This window comes from Mercenaria mercenaria, chromosome 10 (assembly GCF_021730395.1).
Source record: "Mercenaria mercenaria strain notata chromosome 10, MADL_Memer_1, whole genome shotgun sequence".
Classification (NCBI taxonomy): domain Eukaryota; kingdom Metazoa; phylum Mollusca; class Bivalvia; order Venerida; family Veneridae; genus Mercenaria; species Mercenaria mercenaria.
In genome coordinates, this window is record NC_069370.1 from 59,296,215 (window position 1) to 59,316,627 (window position 20,413).

At 37.5% G+C, this 20,413-nt stretch overlaps 1 protein-coding gene across 5 annotated transcripts in view; it reads left to right on the forward strand.

Annotated features, from left to right (window-relative positions):
• Positions 1-20,413, forward strand: part of LOC123561423 (basic salivary proline-rich protein 3-like) — a 244,315-nt gene that overhangs the window by 110,932 nt on the left and 112,970 nt on the right. For 4 of the 5 annotated variants that reach the window (XM_053553186.1, XM_053553185.1, XM_053553187.1 and 1 more), the window contains exons 5-8: positions 4,895-5,089; positions 8,402-8,596; positions 11,481-11,675; positions 19,225-19,419. In XM_053553186.1, coding sequence (XP_053409161.1) covers positions 4,895-5,089; positions 8,402-8,596; positions 11,481-11,675; positions 19,225-19,419 — 780 coding nt within the window. The remainder of the gene's footprint in view (positions 1-4,894; positions 5,090-8,401; positions 8,597-11,480; positions 11,676-19,224; positions 19,420-20,413) is intronic. The other variant, XM_053553189.1, reaches the window with a different exon arrangement.

A 20,413-nucleotide genomic window follows, 5' to 3' on the forward strand; every position in this document is an offset into this window, starting at 1 on the left:
ATCATTTCTCTTAAAATATTATAAAACAATGAGATCATTTGTGTTGATGTTACTTTAATATGCCTTTATCTTTCTTAGAATAACTGTACAGTAACTGTAAAAAATGTAATACTATGAAGAAAATTACAAACCCCCAAAAATCCAGCTTGTGGTGTATCTATACACCTTCCGCGAAATCCCTTAACTGCTTAATGTCATTGCATCAAGCCAAAAGTTCCTCAGTGCTTGATCTGTAAAATGAAACAAATACTGAAAAAGGCTGAAATGTAAGATAAAATTGGCCTGGGCAGTTAGCTCAATACATAGAGCACAAAGACTTCTATCAAAAGAGTAATAGGTTTGAATCCCTGGCAAGACTTTCAAAACAAAATGTATCTAAAGTTTATTCATTTTTACAAGTGGTTGTGAGTAACTTGCCAGGAACAGTACAAAATGGTGAGGAATCCAGAAATCATGGCAAAGCGAACTGTACATGCAAATTTAATATGAAAAGCTTTGGAAAAACTGTCTCATTCCAAGTAAAAACAATATTTATGCCTTGTAGAAGTTTTATGTATGGTCTGATTTGATATTACAAGTAAGAAATAAGTGATTTAAGCTGACAATAGATGTGCTTCAACTGTTCCTGATCAGTCGCTTTCATAGTATGGCTATAGAAAATGATCAGGACTTTAAATTATGTAACTAAACACTGTGACTCAGACTGTTGTGTTTTTGTGTGGCACCAGAGTCACAGTCTTCTTTCATAGAATCTACTTTTCAGTTTGTCTTGCTTAACTTACTCTACTGTTCTAGTAAGAGTCAAAACTGTTTAAAAAAGTTTACTTCATGGCAGATTTAGTTAAAATATAGTCTAGAACATAGTGACAATTACGCTACCTCCAAACTGTCATTAGTGTCAAATACGTACAATATCCGAGCTATTTTGGAAAAGATACTGGACAAAACAGAAGATATGAACTCAAATAATATTTTTAAACCCTACATATCGCTTAAATACTTACTTACCTGGAAATTAGCTAGCTGTCATTCTTTATTTCATTGAAATAAATTATCAGATATCTGTTTTTGGTAGATTCATTTTCTCCACGACCTACTATGTTTACAAATAGCATGTCAATTCAAAGGGCGATAAATTATCAATAATTTATTTAAAGAAATGGAATTGCGAAACACAGAAATGTTTATGTCACTTCATTTATTTTTTGTGGCAAGGTAGAGTATTATTGGAAACAAAAATGCATTAATTGCCGCAAACACGTGGTAAAGTCCACCATTTTTTGTGACGTAACTTTAATCGATGTTTTCTCAAATGATGTAATGCCGAATTTGGACCCAAAATTTCATGGTGCATCACATATCTTAATGAAACTTGGTCAGAAGTTTAATCTTGATGATCTATTGGTCATGTTCAAATCTGGGTCAGGTGGTGTCAAAAACTAGGTCACCAAGTCAAATCAAAGGAAAAGCTTGTTAACACTGTAGAGGCCACATTTATGACTGTATCTTCATGAAACTTGGTCAGAATGGTAATCTTGATGATTTCAAGGCCCAGTTTAAATCTGGGTCACATCGGGTCAAAAACTTAGTCACCAGGTCAGATCAAAAGAAAAGCTAGTTTACACCTTAGAGGCCACATTTATGACCATATCTTAATGAAACTTGGTCAGAATGTTAATCTTAATGATCTTTAGGTCAATAGGTCTGGTGAGCGATACAGGGCCTTCATGGCGCTCTTGTTATATTATTTATTTCAGCTGTAATGTATCAAGTACCCTTTTTAGCTCACCAGAGCACAAAGTGCTCGGGGTGAGCTATTTCGATTGCTCACCGTCCGGCCTCCGTCCATCCGGCGTCAGTCCACACTTTCCTTCAAACAACATCTCCTCCTAAACCAACAGGCCAATTTTGATGAAACTTCACAGGGATGTTCCATTGATGGTCTTCTTTAAAAATTTTTCAAAGAATTGAATTCCATGCAGAACTCTGGTTGCCATGGCAACAGAAAGGAAAAACTTTAAAAATCTTCTTCCCAAAAACCAGAAGCCTAGAGCTTAGATATTTGGTGTAAAGCATTGCCTAGTGGACCTCTACCAATTTTGTTCAAATCATGACCCCGGGATCAAAATTGACCCTGCCCTAGAGGTCACTTTATTTTACATAGGAAAATCTTAAAAAATCTTCTTCTCAAAAACCAGAAGCCTAGAGCTTAGATATTTGACATGTAGCATTGCCTAGAGGACCTCTACAGAGGTCACTTGATTTTACATAGGAAAATCTTCAAAAGTTTTCTAAAAATAAACCAGAAGGCCTACAGCTTAGATATTTGACATGTAGCATTGCCTAGTGGACCTCTACAAAATTTGTTCAAATCATGACCCCCCTATCAAAATTGACCCCGTCCCAGGAGTCACTTGATTTTACATAGGAAAATCTTCAAAAATTTTCTAAAAATAAACCAGAAGGCCTACAGCTTAGATATTTGACGTGTAGCATTGCCTAGTGGACCTCTACAAAATCTGTTCAAATCATGACCCCCGGGGTCAAAATTGACCCCGTCCCAGGGTTCTCTTGATTTTACATAGGAAAACCTTCAAAAATTTTCAAAAAATAAACCAGAAGGCCTAGATCTTAGATATTTGACGTGTAGCATTGCCTAGTAGACTTCTACAAAAAAATTCAAATCATGAGCCCGGGGTCAAATTGACCCCGCCCCATGGGGTCACTTGATTTTACATAGGAAAATCTTCAAAAATGTTCTAAAAATAAACCAGAAGGCCTAGATCTTAGATATTTGCCTAGTAGACTTCTACAAAAAAAATTCAAATCTGGACCCCCCAGGGTCAAATTCACCCAGCCCCAGGGGTTACTTGATTGTATATAGTGAAATCTTCATAAATTTGCTAAAAATAAACAAGAAGGCCTAGATCTTAGATATTTGATATGTTACATTGCCTAGTAGACTTCTACAAACTTTGTTCCATTCATGACCCCCGGGGTAAACTTGGCCCTGCCCCAGGGGTTACTTGATTGTACATCAGAAAATCTTCCAAAAAATTTCTAAAACTCATCAGTTTGACATTTGAAACATGTAGCTCATATTACTCTGCTGAGCCATCCAGGGTCATCATGACCCTCTTGTTTAATTTCAGTTCTGATGTGTAGAGACAACTGCAGTGAAAAATTTAAAAATCTATTTTGTTTAGTTTCTCTTTGTGTAGAAAGTGCTATTTAGCTCACCTTGATCACCCTGTGTCAGTCGTCGTTGTTGTTGTCGTCAACATTTTGACTGTTAACACTCTAGAGGTCACAGTTTTGAGCCAATCTTAATGAAGCTTGGTCAGAATGTTACCCTCAATAAAATCTTGGACGAGTTTGATATTGGGTCATCTGAGGTCAAAAACTAGGTCACCAGGTCAAATCAAAGGAAAAGCTTGTTAACACTCTAGAGGTCACATTTTTTGCCCAATCTTAATGAAATTTGGTCAGAATGTTTACCCTCAATAAAATCTTGGACGATTTTGATATTGGGTCATCTTGGGTCAAAAACTAGGTCACCAGGTCAGATTAAAGGAAAAACTTATTAACACTGTAGAGGCCACACTTATGACTTTATGAAACTTAATCAGAATGTTCATCTTGATGATCTCAAGGTCCAGTTTGAATCTGGGTTATGTAGGATCAAAAACTAGGTCACCAGGTCAAATCAAAGAAAAACCTTGTGACCTCTCTAGAGGCAATACTTGTGAATGGATCTACATAAAGGTTGGTCAGAATGTTCATCTTGATGATATCTAGGTTAAGTTTGAAAGTGGGTCACGTGCCATCAAAAAGTAGGTCAGTAGGTCAAATAATGAAAAAACGTTGTGACCTCTCTAGAGGCCATATTTTTCATGGGATCTGTATGAAAGTTGGTCTGAATGTTTATCTTGATGATATATAGGTCAAGTTTGAAACTGGGTCAGCTTCAATCAAAAACTAGGTCAGTAGGTCTTGAATAGAAAAACCTTGTGACCTCTATTATTTGACCTAACAACATAGTTTTTGAAGGCATGTGACCCAGTTTTGAACTTGACTTAGATATCATCAAGATGAACATTCTCACCAATTTTCATGAAGATCCATTGAAAGGTATGGCCTCTAGAGAGGTCACAATGTTTTTCTATTTCAAGACCTACTGACCTAGTTTTTGATCGCAGTTGACCCAGTTTCAAACTTGACCTATATATCATCAAGATAAACATTCGGACCAACTTTCATAAAGATCCCTTGAAATGTGTGGCCTCTAGAGAGGTCACAAGGTTTTTCTATTATTTGACCTACTGACCTAGTTTTGGACCGGATGTGACCCAGTTTCGAACTTGACATAGATATCATCAAGATGAACATTCAAACTAATTTTCATGCAGATCCCATAAAAAAATATGACATCTAGAGAGGTCACAAGGATTTTCTATTATTTGACCCACTGACCTAGTTTTTGATTGCAGTTGACCCAGTTTCGAACTTGACCTAGATATCATCAAGGAGAACATTCTCACCAATTTTCATGAAGATCCATTGAAAAATATGGCCTCTAGAGAGGTCACAAGATTTTTCTATTTTTAGACCTATGACCTAGTTTTAGACTGCACGTGACGCAGTTTCAAACTTGACCTAGATATCATCAAGTTGAACATTCTGACCAACTTCCATAAAGATCCCATGAAAAATGTGACCTCTAGAGTGGTCACAAGCAGAAGTTTACGCACGGACGACGGACGCTGCGCGATCTCAAAAGCTCACCTTGTCACTATGTGACAGGTGAGCTAAAAATGACGTCATACTCAAAACTGGGTCATGTGGGAAGAGGTGAGGGATTCAGGACTATCATGGTCCTCTTGTTTTATTTCAGAGTGATAGTGGTATGGATTTGAGGAGTGCACGCAGTTCCCATACAGCCTCCCACTCAACAAGTCTTCCATCTATGGCCCCACCCAGACAGCCAGGAACTTCAGATCATATGCCACAGCCTCAAGTTCCTGGTCCCATGTTCCCAGGCATGATGGGTATGCCACCACCACCACCAGGACATCTTGACTCTGCACCTGTAAGTATTGTTTGTTAGGTCAACTGCCTCTGTGCCAGAAGTTTTTTTTTCGACATCTGATTTCTCAGTAACTGTTTCTTGGAATTGATTGAAATTTCGTTCACTTGTTTACTGCGAAGACTTGGCATGTGGTGACGGATTCTATAATTTTATTATTCTCCCAGATACATGAACTCAGTATATGGGGGCTTTATTAGATTCAGGCATGTCTGTCTATCCATTAGTCCATCTGTCCTTCCGTCATGTCCACTCTGTATTTAAACCGTTAAGAAAATTTCCATAAAACTGGCAGTCATTGTTACTGTAACCAAGACAGTGCTTACAACCAAGGTCACAAGATCAAATGTCAAGGTTACACTTGGTTAATTGCTTACATTTGTGTTCACTGTACATCTTAACCGTTGGGAAGATTTTTTCTATAAAATTAGCATCAGGATGACTGAGAGCACACAACCCAGGTCACTAGGTCAAAGGTTACACTTTGAGGTCAGAGGCAAAATAGCTTTATTTCATTTCAGCTCCATATTGTCTAAGCCACTTGGAAGATTTTCATAAAACAATTGTTTACCTCAAGTGGACGACATGCAAAAATCAAAAAGGTCTCATTTGGAGGTCAAAAATCATATAGCTTAAAAGTTAAATTTCTTGAAAGCTTCATTTGAGCTGTGCCATGAGAAAACCAACATAATGCATTTGCGTCCAGCATGGAAGCATCTGCGCAGTCTGGTCAAGATCCATGCTGTTCACTAACAGTTTCTCTATTTGCAATAGGCTTTGAAAGCCAAATTCATCAAGACAATTATTCTGACCAAATTTCATGAAAATCCAATGTAAAATGCAGCCACTATTGCATACACAATTTTTTTTTAGCTCACCGGTCACAAAGTGACAAGGTAAGCTTTTGTGATCGTGCGGCGTCCGTTGTCCATGCGTGCGTCCGTAAACTTTTGCTTGTGATCGCTCTAGTGGTCACATTTTTTGTGGGATCTTTATGAAAGTTGGTCAGAAGGTTCATCTTGATGATATCTAGATCAAGTTCGAAACTGGGTCACGTGCCATCAAAAACTAGGTCAGTAGGTCTAAAAATAGAAAAACCTTGTGACCTCTCTAGAGGCCATTGTATTTCACAAGATCTTCATGAAAATTGGTCAGAGTGTTCACCTTGATGATATCTAGGTAAAATTCGAAACTGGGTCACGTGCCATCAAAAACTAGGTGAGTAGGCCAAATAATAGAAAAACCTTCTGACCTCTCTAAAGGCCGTATTTTTCATGGGATCTGTATGAAAGTTGGTCAGAATAATCATCTTGATGATATCTAGGACATATTCATAACTGGGTCATGTGCGGTTAAAAACTAGGTCAGTAGGTCTGAAAATAGAAAAACCTTGTGACCACTCTAGAGGCCATATATTTCATGAGATCTTCATGAAAATTGGTCAGAATGTTTACCTTGATGATATCTAGGTCAAGTTCGAAAGTGGGTCACGTGCTTTGACAAACTAGGTCAGTAGGTCAAATAATAGAAAAACCTTGTGACCTCTCTAGAGGCCGTATTTTTCATGGGATCTGTATGAAAGTTGGTCTGAATGTTCATCTTGATGATATCTAGGTCAGGTTTGAAAGTGGGTCATGTGCTTTCAAAAACTAGGTCAGTAGGTAAAATAATAGAAAAACCTTGTGACCTCTCCAAAGGCCATATTTTTCATGGGATCTGTATGACAGTTGGTCTGATTGTTTATCTTGATGATATCTTGGTCAAGTTCGAAACAGGGTCATGTGTGGTCTTAAACTAGGTCAGTAGGTCTAAAAATAGAAAAACCTTGTGACCACTCTAGAGGCCATACTTATGAATGGATCTCCATAAAAATTTGTCAGAATGTTCATCTTGATGATATCTAGGTCAAGTTCGCAAGTGGGTCAAGAGCCTTCAAAAAGTAGGCCAGTAGGTCAATTCATTAAAAAACATTGTGACCTCTCTAGAGGCCATATTTTTCATGGGATATTAAGGTCATATTTGAAACTGGGTCAAGTGTCTTAAATAACTAGGTTAGTAGGTCAAATAAAAAAAAAACATTTTGACCTCTGTAGAGGCCATACTTTTCATGGGATCTGTATGAAAATTGGTCTGAATGTTCATCTTGATGATATCTAAGTCTAGTTTGAAACTGGGTCAACTGCGGTCAAAAACTAGGTCAGCAGGTTAAAATTAGAAAAATCTTTTGACCTCTCTAGAGGCCATATTTTTCAATGGATCTTCATGAAAATTGATCTGAATGTTCACCTTGATGATATCTAGGTCAGTTTCGAAACTGGGTCACGTGCGGTCAAAAACTAGGCCAGTAGATATAAAAATAGAAAAACCTTGTGACCTCTCTAGAGGCCACATTTTTCATGAGATGTTCATGAAAATTAGTGAGAATGTTCACCTTGATGATATCTAGGTAAAGTTCAAAACAGGGTCACATACCTTTGAAAACTACGTCAATAGGTGAAATAATAGAAAAACCTTGTGACTTCTCTAGAGACCATATTTTTCAATGGATCTTCATGAAAATTGGTCAGAATTTTTATCTTGATAATATCTAGGTCAGGTTAAAAACTGGGTCACATGAGCTAAAGAACTAGGTCACTATGTCAAATAATAGAAACAAGAGGACCATTATGGTCCTGAATCGCTCCCCTGTTCCCACATGACCCAGTTTTGAACTGAGTATGACCTCGTTTTTTCTACTATTTGACATAGTGACCTAGTTTTTGAACTCATGTGACCCAGTTTTGAACTTGACCTAGATATCATCAAGATAAAAATTCAGACCAACTTTCATACAGATCCCATGAAAAATATGGCCTCTAGAGAGGTCACAAGTTTTTTTTATTATTTGACCTGACTAGTTTTTGATGTCACGTGACTCAGTTTCGAAACTGACCTAGATATCATCAAGTTGAACATTCTGACCAATTTTCATGAAGATCCATTCAAAAATGTGGCCTATAGAGAGGTCACAAGGTTTTCTATTATTTGACCTAACAACATAGGTTTTGAAGGCACGTGACCCAGTTTTGAACTTGACCTAGATATCATCAAGATGAACATTCTGACCAACTTTCATAAAGATCCCATAAAAAATGTGACCTGTAGAGTGGTCACAAGCAGAAGTTTGCGCACAGACGATGGACGCTGCGCGATCACAAAAGCTCACCTTGTCACTATGTGACAGGTGAGCTAAAAACGATGTCATACTCTAAACTGGGTCGTGTGGGAAGAGGTGAGGGATTCAGGACCATCATGGTCCTCTTGTTTTGTTTTCAGAGTGATCGGGGTATGAATTTGAGGAGTGCACGCAGTTCCAATACAGACTCCCACTCAACAAGTCTTCCATCTGTGGCCCCACCCGGACAGCCAGTAACTTCAGATCATATGCCACAGCCCCAAGTTCCTGGTCCCATGTTCCCAGGCATGATGGGTATGCCACCACCACCACCAGGACATCTTGACCCTGCACCTGTAAGTATTGTTTGTTAGCTCAACTGCCTCTGTGCCAGAAGTATTTTTTCGACATCTGATTTCTCAGTAACTGTTTCTTGGAATTGATTGAAATTTCGTTCACTTGTTTACTGTGAAGACTTGGCATGTGGTGACGGATTCTATAATTTTATTATTCTCCCAGATACATGAACTCAGTATATGGGGGCTTTATTAGATTCAGGCATGTCTGTCTATCCATTAGTCCATCTGTCCTTCCATCATGTCCACTCTGTATTTAAACCGTTAAGAAGATTTTCATAAAACTGGCAATCATTGTTACTGTTACCAAGACGCACTGTCTCACAAGATCAAATGTCAAGGTTACACTTGGTTAATTGCTTACATTTGTGTTCACTGTACATCTTAACCGTTGGGAAGATTTTTTCTATAAAATTAGCATCAGGATGACTGAGAGCACACAACCCAGGTCACTAGGTCAAAGGTTACACTTTGAGGTCAGAGGCAAAATAGCTTTATTTCATTTCAGCTCCATATTGTCTAAGCCACTTGGAAGATTTTCATAAAACAATTGTTTACCTCAAGTGGACGACATGCAAAAATCAAAAAGGTCTCATTTGGAGGTCAAAAGTCATATAGCTTAAAAGTTAAATTTCTTGAAAGCTCCATTTGAGCTGCGCCATGAGAAAACCAACATAACGCATTTGCGTCCAGCATGGATCCAGACTAGCCTGAGCATATGCGCAGTCTAGTCAAGGTCCATGCTGTTCACTAACAGTTTCTCTATTTGCAATAGGCTTTGAAAGCCGAATTCATCAAGACAACTATTCTGACCAAATTTCATGAAAATCCAATGTAAAATGCAGCCACTATTGCATACACAAGTTTTTTTTAGCTCACCGGTCACAAAGTGACAAGTTGAGCTTTTGTGATCGTGCGGCGTCCGTCGTCCGTGCATGCGTCCATGCGCCCATAAACTTTTGCTTCTGACCACTCTAGAGGTCACATTTTTTGTGGGATCTTTATGAAAGTTGGTCAGAATGTTCATCTTGATGATATCTAGATCAAGTTCGAAACTGGGTCACGTGTCATTAAAAACTAGGTCAGTAGGTCTAAAAATAGAAAAACCTTGTGACCTCTCTAGAGGCCATATATTTCACAAGATCTTCATGAAAATTGGTTAGAATGTTCACTTTGATGATATCTAGGTCAGAGGCGAAACTGGGTCACGTGCCTTCAAAAACTAGGTCAGTAGGTCTAAAAATAGGAAAACCTTGTGACCTCTCTAGAGGCCATTGTATTTCATAAGACCTTCATGAAAATTGGTCAGAGCGTTCACCTTGATGATATCTAGGTAAAGTTTGAAACTGGGTCACGTGCCGTCAAAAACTAGGTCAGTAGGTCAAATAATAGAAAAACCTTCCGATCTCTCTAAAGGCCATATTTTTCATGGGATCTGTATGAAAATTGGTCTGAATGTTCAACTTGATGATATCTAGGAAAAGTTCATAACTGGGTCACGTGCGGTCAAAAACTTGGTCAGTAGGTCTAAAAATAGAAAAACCTTGTGACCTCTCTAGAGGCCATATTTTTCATGAGATCTTCATGAAAATTGGTCAGAATGTTAACCTTGATGATATCTAGGTCAAGTTCGAAAGTGGGTTACATGCTGTCAAAAACTAGGTCAGTAGGTCAAATAATAGAAAAACCTTGTGACCTCTCTAGAGACCATATTTTCCAATGGATCTTCATGAAAATTGGTCAGAATTTTTATCTTGATAATATCTAGGTAAGGTTAAAAACTGGGTCACATGAGCTAAAGAACTAGGTCACTATGTCAAATAATAGAAACAAGAGGACCTGAATGTTCACCTTAATGATATCTAGGTCAGTTTCGAAACTGGGTCACGTGCGGTCAAAAACTAGGCCAGTAGATATAAAAATAGATAAACCTTGTGACCTCTCTTGAGGCCATATTTTTCATGAGATCTTCATGAAAATTATTGAGAATGTACACCTTGATGATATCTAGGTAAAGTTCAAAACAGGGTCACGTACCTTCCAAAACTAGGTCAATAGGTCAAATAATAGAAAAACCTTGTGACCTCTCTAGAGACCATATTTTTCAATGGATCTTCATGAAAATTGGTCAGAATTTTTATCTTGATAATATCTAGGTCAAGTTCAAAACTGGGTCACATAAGCTAAAAAACTAGGTCACTGTGTCAAATAATAGAAACAAGAGGACCATGATGGTCCTGAATCGCTCCCCTGTTCCCACATGACCCAGTTTTGAACTGAGTATGACCTCGTTTTTTCTACTATTTGACATAGTGACCTAGTTTTTGAACTCATGTGACCCAGTTTTGAACTTGACCTAGATATCATCAAGATAAAAATTCAGACCAACTTTCATACAGATCCCATGAAAAGTATGGCCTCTAGAGAGGTCACAAGATTTTTTTATTATTTAACCTACTGACCTAGTTTTTGATGTCATGTGACGCAGTTTCGAAACTGACCTAGATATCATCAAGTTGAACATTCTGACCAATTTTCATGAAGATCCATTCAAAAATGTGGCCTATAGAGAGGTCACAAGGTTTTCTATTATTTGACCTAACAACATAGTTTTTGAAGGCACGTTACCCAGTTTTGAACTTGACCTAGATATCATCAAGATGAACATTCTGACCAACTTTCATGAAGATCCCATAAAAAATGTGACCTCTAGAGTGATCACAAGCAGAAGTTTGGACACGGACGACGGACGCTGCGTAATCACAAAAGCTCACCTTGTCACTATGTGACAGGTGAGCTAAAAACGATGTCATACTCTAAACTGGGTCATGTGGGAAGAGGTGAGGGATTCAGGACTATCATGGTCCTCTTGTTTTGTTTTCAGAGTGATAGTGGTATGGATTTGAGGAGTGCACGCAGTTCCCATACAGCCTCCCACTCAACAAGTCTTCCATCTATGGCCCCACCCAGACAGCCAGGAACTTCAGATCATATGCCACAGCCCCAAGTTCCTGGTCCCATGTTCCCAGGCATGATGGGTATGCCACCACCACCACCAGGACATCTTGACTCTGCACCTGTAAGTATTGTTTGTTAGGTCAACTGCCTCTGTGCCAGAAGTTTTTTTTTCGACATCTGATTTCTCAGTAACTGTTTCTTGGAATTGATTGAAATGTCGTTCACTTGTTTACTGTGAAGACTTGGCATGTGGTGACGGATTCTATAATTTTATTATTCTCCCAGATACATGAACTCAGTATATGGGGGCTTTATTAGATTCAGGCATGTCTGTCTATCCATTAGTCCATCTGTCCTTTTTTTTTAGTTTTTAAGTTTTTTTTAGCTCACCGGTCACAAAGTGACAAGTTGAGCTTTTGTGATCATGCAGCGTCCGTCTTCCGTGCATGCGTCCATGCGTCCATAAACTTTTGCTTGTGACCACTCTAGAGGTCACATTTTTTGTGGAATCTTTATGAAATTTGGTCAGAATGTTCACCTTGATGATATCTAGGTTTAGTTCGAAACTGGGTCACGTGCCATCAAAAACTAGGTCAGTAGGTCAAATAATAGAAAAACCTTCCGATCTCTCTAAAGGCCATATTTTTCATGGGATCTGTATGAAAATTGGTCTGAATGTTCAACTTGATGATATGTAGGACAAGTTCATAACTGGGTCACGTGCGGTCAAGAACTTGGTCAGTAGGTCTAAAAATAGAAAAACCTTGTGACCTCTCTAGAGGCCATATATTTCATGAGATCTTCATGAAAATTGGTCAGAATGTTTACCTTGAAGATATCTAGGTGAAGTTCGAAAGTGGGTCACATTCTGTCAAAAACTAGGTCAGTAGATCAAATAATAGAAAAACCTTGTGACCTCTCTAGAGGCCATATTTTTCATGGGATCTGTATGAAAGTTGGTCTGAATGTTCATCTTGATGATATCTAGGTCAGGTTTGAAAGTGGGTCATGTGCCTTCAAAAACTAGGTCAGTAGGTAAAATAATAGAAAAACCTTGAGACCTCTCTAAAGGCCATATTTTTCATGGGATCTGTATGAAAGTTGGTCTGAATGTTTATCTTGATGATCATGTGTGGTCTTAAACTAGGTCAGTAGGTCTAAAAATAGAAAGACCTTGTGACCTCTCTAGAGGCCATACTTGTGAATGGATCTCCATAAAAATTTGTCAGAATGTTCATCTTGATGATATCTAGGTCAAGTTCGCAAGTGGGTCAAGTACCTTCAAAAAGTAGGTCAGTAGGTCAAATAATTAAAAAACGTTGTGACCTCTCTAGGGGCCATATTTTTCATGAGACCTGTATGAAAGTTAGTCTGAATGTTTATCTTGATGATATATAGGTCAAGTTTGAAACTGGGTCAACTGCGATCAAAAAGTAGGTCACTAGGTTTTGAAATAGAAAAACATTGTGACCTCTCGAGAGGCCATACCCTTCAATGGATCATAAAAATTGGTGAGAATGTTCACCTTGATGATATCTAGGTCAAGTTTGAAACTGGGTCACGTGCCTTAAAAACTAGGTTAGTAGGTCAAATAATAAAAAAAAACCTTGTGACCTCTGTAGAGGCCATACTTTCATGGGATCTGTATGAAAATTGGTCTGAATGTTCATCTTGATGATATCTAGGTTAAGTTTGAAACTGGGTCAACTGCGGACAAAAACTAGGTCAGTTGGTCTAAAATTAGAAAAATCTTTTGACCTCTGTAGAGGCCATATTTTCAATGGAGCTTCATGAAAATTGATCTGAATGTTCACCTTGATGATATCTAGGTCAGTTTCGAAACTGGGTCACGTGCGGTCAAAAACTAGGCCAGTAGATATGAAAATAGATAAACCTTGTGACCTCTCTAGAGGCCATATTTTTCATGAGATCTTCATGAAAATTAGTGAGAATGTTCACCTTGATGATATCTAGGTAAAGTTCAAAACAGGGTCACGTACCTTCGAAAACTAGATCAGTAGGTCAAATAATAGAAAAACCTTGTGACCTCTCTAAGACTGTAGAGACCATATTTTTCAATGGAACTTCATGAAAATAGGTCAGAATTTTTATCTTGATAATGTCTAGGTCAAGTTCAAAACTGGGTCACATAAGCTATAAAACTAGGTCACTGTGTCAAATAATAGAAACAAGAGGACCATGATGGTCCTGAATCGCTCCCCTGTTCCCACATGTCTCAGTTTTGAACTGAGTATGACCTCGTTTTTTCTACTATTTGACATAGTGACCTAGTTTTTGAACTCATGTGACCCAGTTTTGAACTTGACCTAGATATCATCAAGATAAAAATTCAGACCAACTTTCATACAGATCCCATGAAAATTTATGGCCTCTAGAGAGGTCACAAGGTTTTTTATTATTTGACCTACTGACCTAGTTTTTGATGTCATGTGACCCAGTTTCGAAGCTGACCTAGATATCATCAAGTTTAACATTCTGACCAATTTTCATGAAGATCCATTCAAAAATGTGGCCTATAGAGAAGTCACAAGGTTTTTCTATTATTTGACCTAACAACATAGTTTTTGAAGGCAGGTGACCCAGTTTTGAACTTGACCTAGATATCATCAAGGTGAACATTCTCAACAATTTTCATGAAGATCTCATGAAAACTATGGCCTCTAGAGAGGTCACAAGGGTTTTGAGTCGGCTAGACGCTGAAAGCGTTTGACGAGTTCTTGCTATCGCCCAATTTCTCATTCTCATTAAATGGCCTCACAACACAGCGAATAGATGTAGTTCCATTAGATTGTCTCTAATTTCAAAGAGTTCATTGATCGGATGAAGTTCAGTTATGTCAATCCCATTTGCTATGACCAATATACGATGTAATCTGTCATATTTATGAAGTGTAATTGTGTAATACTCTAATAAAGCCACGTATTTTCTTACGCGGTAACTCATTAAGCATAAACATGCATAACGATTCTGCGGGATTTGGTAATACATTTGTGCATTAGATTATGGTGACTAATTTTATGCCCTTTTGTCACAAAATAGCAATTATGATATTCAAAAATTCAAATAAAAACTGCATACTAACTTATTAGCCAAATTACCCATTTGTTACCCTGTCCGTTTCAAAAAATAATCTTTAAAATCATTGCGCAAATAACATATTTCACGAATTGCGCAGGCTTACCTAGCTTGCGTAACATCCAGCGAAAGACAAAATATAGTTCCAGAACATACTGCTAGTATTTTATTGAGTCGGGTACCTCTGAAAGCATTGGAATGTCTCTTATCAAAGTGTTTACCACATCGGTGAAATTAAATTATGACAGCTTTATTTTAAATGGCCCGAATATTAGATATGTGCAGTAAGTTAAATCTTCCGCGAGACTTCGCGGATGAATCCTAATTACATTCTGGGCACTTGTTGGCGAACACACGTGACCTGCTTATAACAACGCTTCTACAACTTTGCGCTTGAAAATACGAACTTCGGTTCACCGAGAAAATACTACGAAGATCGACCAGATCACGATGCAAAATCATGAGTGGCGAAAAATGCAAACGCCTACATACAACTTCGTTCTAAATCGTAACCTTTCTGGAATTTTGACTGGTTCAGATAATTTGCTTACGATTCAGGTCGCAAAAAAATGAAACCGTCACCCTTTCTGCGTTTCATGATGACACATGGGTTGAATTTTGCAGTCAGTAAGCGGATAAATTATCGGGAAAAGAAGCTCTTACTGGTTTTTTTTTAATTACTACTGATTTTAAAAATGATTTTATTTCTTATTTTTCGAGAAATAAACAAATCGGCGAAACATTAAATTGTATTTTCTTGTAGTTTTTGAAATTGAAAATAGATCGTCTATGTTACACTGCTTTGACGAAACGAAACAATTCTTTTTATGAAATGATTTAAATAAGCGGTAATATCACCGTAAACTTCAATGTCAGATACTGCCAATTGCTGCTAAACTGTCTTCGTGTCATCACAATTTGTAAAACATATTGTTGACATTGGAGATTTTGGCGGTATAAAGAAGAGTATAATCGTATCCAAATATAATCTTTTGGGTAAATATCGAGCTGTGTTATCAAATTTTAACATTCAAGTAACAGACATGATAAATATTATTGTAACAGAAATGATTCTAAAATTTATTTTTATAACACATACATAGAATCTATATCAGACTTATATTCTAGTCCAGAGGCATGACCTGAAAGTAAAAATATGAAGTGACAGTCATTCATACATTGGATATTGTAAAACTTAAAAGAATCTAGGTTATATTAAGAAAGTGAAACATAAAATTTTCAGTTAGAAATCGCACCAAAGGCTGTATCAAGGGTCTACATTTTAAACATTTTCTTGTGGTGATACCCCAAACCCTACATGCAGGAGGGGGTATTCTCCCATACCCTCCCCCCATATTGCCACTTTACAGTTTGACACATTTGCCCTTTTACCACCTGCCGCAATGCCCATTTCAAAATCTGACTGCAGTTCAAAGCCTGAAGCAACACCCCTCCCCCACTGGGACTGTCTGTCTACATGAATCAAAATGGATAATTGAAAGTGCATGGACTTGGGGACTACTGACATGGTTTTGAAGGGGTTTACAGGTCTGAAATAGAATAAATGATGGTTTTAACTAAAAAAGAACTACATTTATTAATATCGGTTATCTTTTTCGAAATTGGTAGCTAGTCCGAATAACTTCCCTTAGTTTCGAATGCACAATTTTCCTGTCAGTGTAAACATTCATGACACTAAATATTGACACTCAGCAACATTTGCATATCTTTAAATGCAAAAGTAAGTATACTTTAATTTCACATCACTTATAATTCTGATTGAACAATACCTAGCGTGTGACAATGTTATCGCCAGGCCAGCTATTTGTAAAATATCTGAACAGTTCTTTTGTCCATCCGTTACAAATTGTATCTGATAATCCGCGCTATTGTGACAGGGTGATGTTTATGATGTAATTTTTTATATTATATATAATGTTTAAAATAAATATTCAAGATACATTTAACATTTAGACAATCACAATGAGATTTATGTAAAGGTAATTAGTTATAAAGCATTAGCTTCAGGCTGATAGTAATTGATAAGTCTTTGAATGTGGGTTCCATACAGGTGTTACAAATAGATGCATATAATCTATGTCTACAATACTGGACCAGCTATTGAGGATAATTATGCCTGATTAAGGTTCAAAGAAAGTAACACCTACTTATCAAGTTCTTTGAGTCTGGGAGTTCTAGTAGCAGAAACCATATTGGGATGAGAATAATTAATTATGATTGATATGGGAATCTACATATCTATTGGATAATATTTGTAAAAGGGTGTGTTCATACATGAAAATCTTAGGGGCTGAGGAATGAATGAAAGAAGGGAGTTGGAAGTTAGTTAGAGAAAAGAGGTAGTGATAGAAGGAAGTAAAGTTTGAAGGTTGATGGAAGAATATTAGTGAATAAATGCAAAGTTACAAATGATTGACATGGATATTGAAATTAATGATCGAAAATAAATAGTAGAACACAGAAAGCGAGTTGTATGTGTTAATTCCCCAAATGAGTAAGAACAGTCATAATATTAAAGAAACAAATATGAGCCGGTTACACTATAACTTATGAATTTCAATATATGAATTGTCATATTCAAATTTAATCATGTGCGAATATATACCAGCCGATAATTGCCTGTTTTGGTAATGCCGGAGGCAAATGTTTACTGGAAAAATATATATAGTCATGGGCAGTATCTTAGTGTCAGCTGTAAAATTATAGTTTGTACTTTCAACATTTTTATTTTTGCAAACCACTCTTCAGTTTTAGAGAAATATATTGGGTATAAATACTTGTATAATGTCAATCAAAGTTTTACTAGGCATCGATTGAATGTTAATTTCATCTATTGTAACAAAATCTCTGTTCAGTTGGGAAAAAAAAACTAAAAACAAACTGAAACTGGTAGACTATACTACCAGTACATCAATCATTAGCCAACTCTCAGGCCCTTCAGGCCTTTGATTCTGTTTCAATATCTACTGACCTAGCATTGATCGCACGTGACCCAGTTTCAAACTTCACCTAGATATCATCAAGGTGAACATTCAGACCTATTTTCATGAAGATCCATTGAAAAATACGGCCTCTAGAGAGGTCAAAATGTTTTTCTATTCTTAGACCTACTAACCTAGTTTTTGACCACAGTTGACTCAGTTTCGAACTTGACCTAGATATCATCAAGATAAACATTCAGACCAACTTTCATACAGATCCCATGAAAAATATGGCCTCTAGAGAGGTCACAAGGTTTTTTTATTATTTGACCTACTGACCTAGTTTTTGATGGAATGTGACCCAGTTTCGAATTTGATCTAGATATCATCAAGTTGAACATTCTGACTAACTTTCATGAAGATCCATTGAAAAGTATGGCCTTTAAAAAGATCAGAAGGTTTTTCTATTTTTAGACCTACTGACCTAGTTTTGGACCACAGCTGACTCAGTTTCGAACTTAACCTAGATATCATCAAGATAAACATTCAGACCAACTTTCATACAGATCCCATGAAAAATATGGCCTCTAGAGAGGTCACAAGGTTTTTTTATTATTTGACCTACTGACCTAGTTTTTGATGGAATATGACCCAGTTTCGAACTTGACCTAGATATCATCAAGTTGAACATTCTGACTAACTTTCATGAAGATCCATTGAAAAGTATGGCCTTTAGAAAGGTCACAAGGTTTTTCTATTTTTAGACCTACTGACCTAGTTTTGGACCACATGTAATCCAATTTCGAACTTGACCTAGATATCATCAAGATGAACATTCAGACCAACTTTCAAAAAGATCCCTTGAAAAATGTGGCCTCTAGAAAGGTCACAAGGTTTTTCTATTATTTGACCTACTGACCTAGTTTTGGACCGGATGTGACCCAGTTTCGAACTTGACATAGATATCATCAAGATAAACATTCTGACCAATTTTCATGCAGATCCCATGAAAAATATGACCTCTAGAGAGGTCACAAGGATTTTCTATTACTTGACCTACTGACCTAGTTTTTGACCGCAGTTAACCTAGTTTCAAACTTGACCTAGATATCATCAAGATGAATATTCTGACCAATTTTCATGCAGATCCCTTGAAAAATATGACCTCTAGAGAGGTCACAAGGATTTTTTATTATTTGACCTACTGACCTAGTTTTTGATTGCAGTTGACCCAGTTTCGAACTTGACCTAGATATCATCAAGATAAACATTCTCACCAATTTTCATGAAGATCCATTGAAAATTATGGCCTCTAGAGAGGTCACAAGGTTTTTCTATTTTTAGACCTACTGACCTAGTTTTAGACTGCACATGACCCAGTTTCAAACTTGACCTAGATATCATCAAAATGAACATTCTGACCAACTTTCATAAAGATCCCATGAAAAATGTGACCTCTAGAGTGGTCACAAGCAGAAGTTTACGCTTGGACGACGGACGCTGTGCGATCAGAAAAGCTCACCTTGTCACTATGTGACAGGTGAGCTAAAAACGACGTCATACTCAAAACTGGGTCATGTGGGAAGAGGTGAGGGATTCAGGACCATCATGGTCCTCTTGTTTTGTTTTCAGAGTGATAGTGGTATGGATTTGAGGAGTGCACGCAGTTCCCATACAGCCTCCCACTCAACAAGTCTTCCATCTATGGCCCCACCAAGACAGCCAGGAACTTCAGATCATATGCCACAGCCCCAAGTTCCTGGTCCCATGTTCCCAGGCATGATGGGTATGCCACCACCACCACCAGGACATCTTGACTCTGCACCTGTAAGTATTGTTTGTTAGCTCAACTGCCTCTGTGCCAGAAGTTTTTTTTTCGACATCTGATTTCTCAGTAACTGTTTCTTGGAATTGATTGAAATTTCGTTCACTTGTTTACTGCGAAGACTTGGCATGTGGTGACTGATTCTATAATTTTATTATTCTCCCAGATACATAAACTCAGTATATCGGGGCTTTATTAGATTCAGGCATGTCTGTCTATCCATTAGTCCATCTGTCCTTCCGTCATGTCCACTCTGTATTTAAACCGTTAAGAAGATTTTCATAAAACTGGCAATCATTGTTACTGTTACCAAGACAGTGCTTACAACCAAGGTCACAAGATCAAATGTCAAGGTTACACTTGGTTAATTGCTTACATTTGTGTTCACTGTACATCTTAACCGTTGGGAAGATTTTTTCTATAAAATTAGCATCAGGATGACTGAGAGCACACAACTCGGGTCACCAGGTCAAAGGTTACACTTTGAGGTTAGAGGCAAAATAGCTTTATTTCATTTCAGCTCCATATTGTCTAAGCCACTTGGAAGATTTTCATAAAACAATTGTTTACCTCAAGTGGACGACATGCAAAAATCAAAAAGGTCTCATTTGGAGGTCAAAAGTCATATAGCTTAAAAGTTAAATTTCTTGAAAGCTCCATTTGAGCTGCGCCATGAGAAAACCAACATAATGCATTTGCGTCCAGCTTGGATCCAGACTAGCCTGAGCATCTGCGCAGTCTAGTCGAGATCCATGCTGTTCACTAACAGTTTCTCTATTTGCAATAGGCTTTGAAAGCCAAATTCATCAAGACAATTATTCTGACCAAATTTCATGAAAATCCAATGTAAAATGCAGCCACTATTGCATATACAAGTTTTTTTAGCTCACCTGTCACAAAGTGACAAGGTGAGCTTTTGTGATCGTGCGGTGTCCGTCGTCCATGCGTCCGTCCATGTGTCTGTAAACTTTTGCTTGTGACCACTCTAGAGGTCAC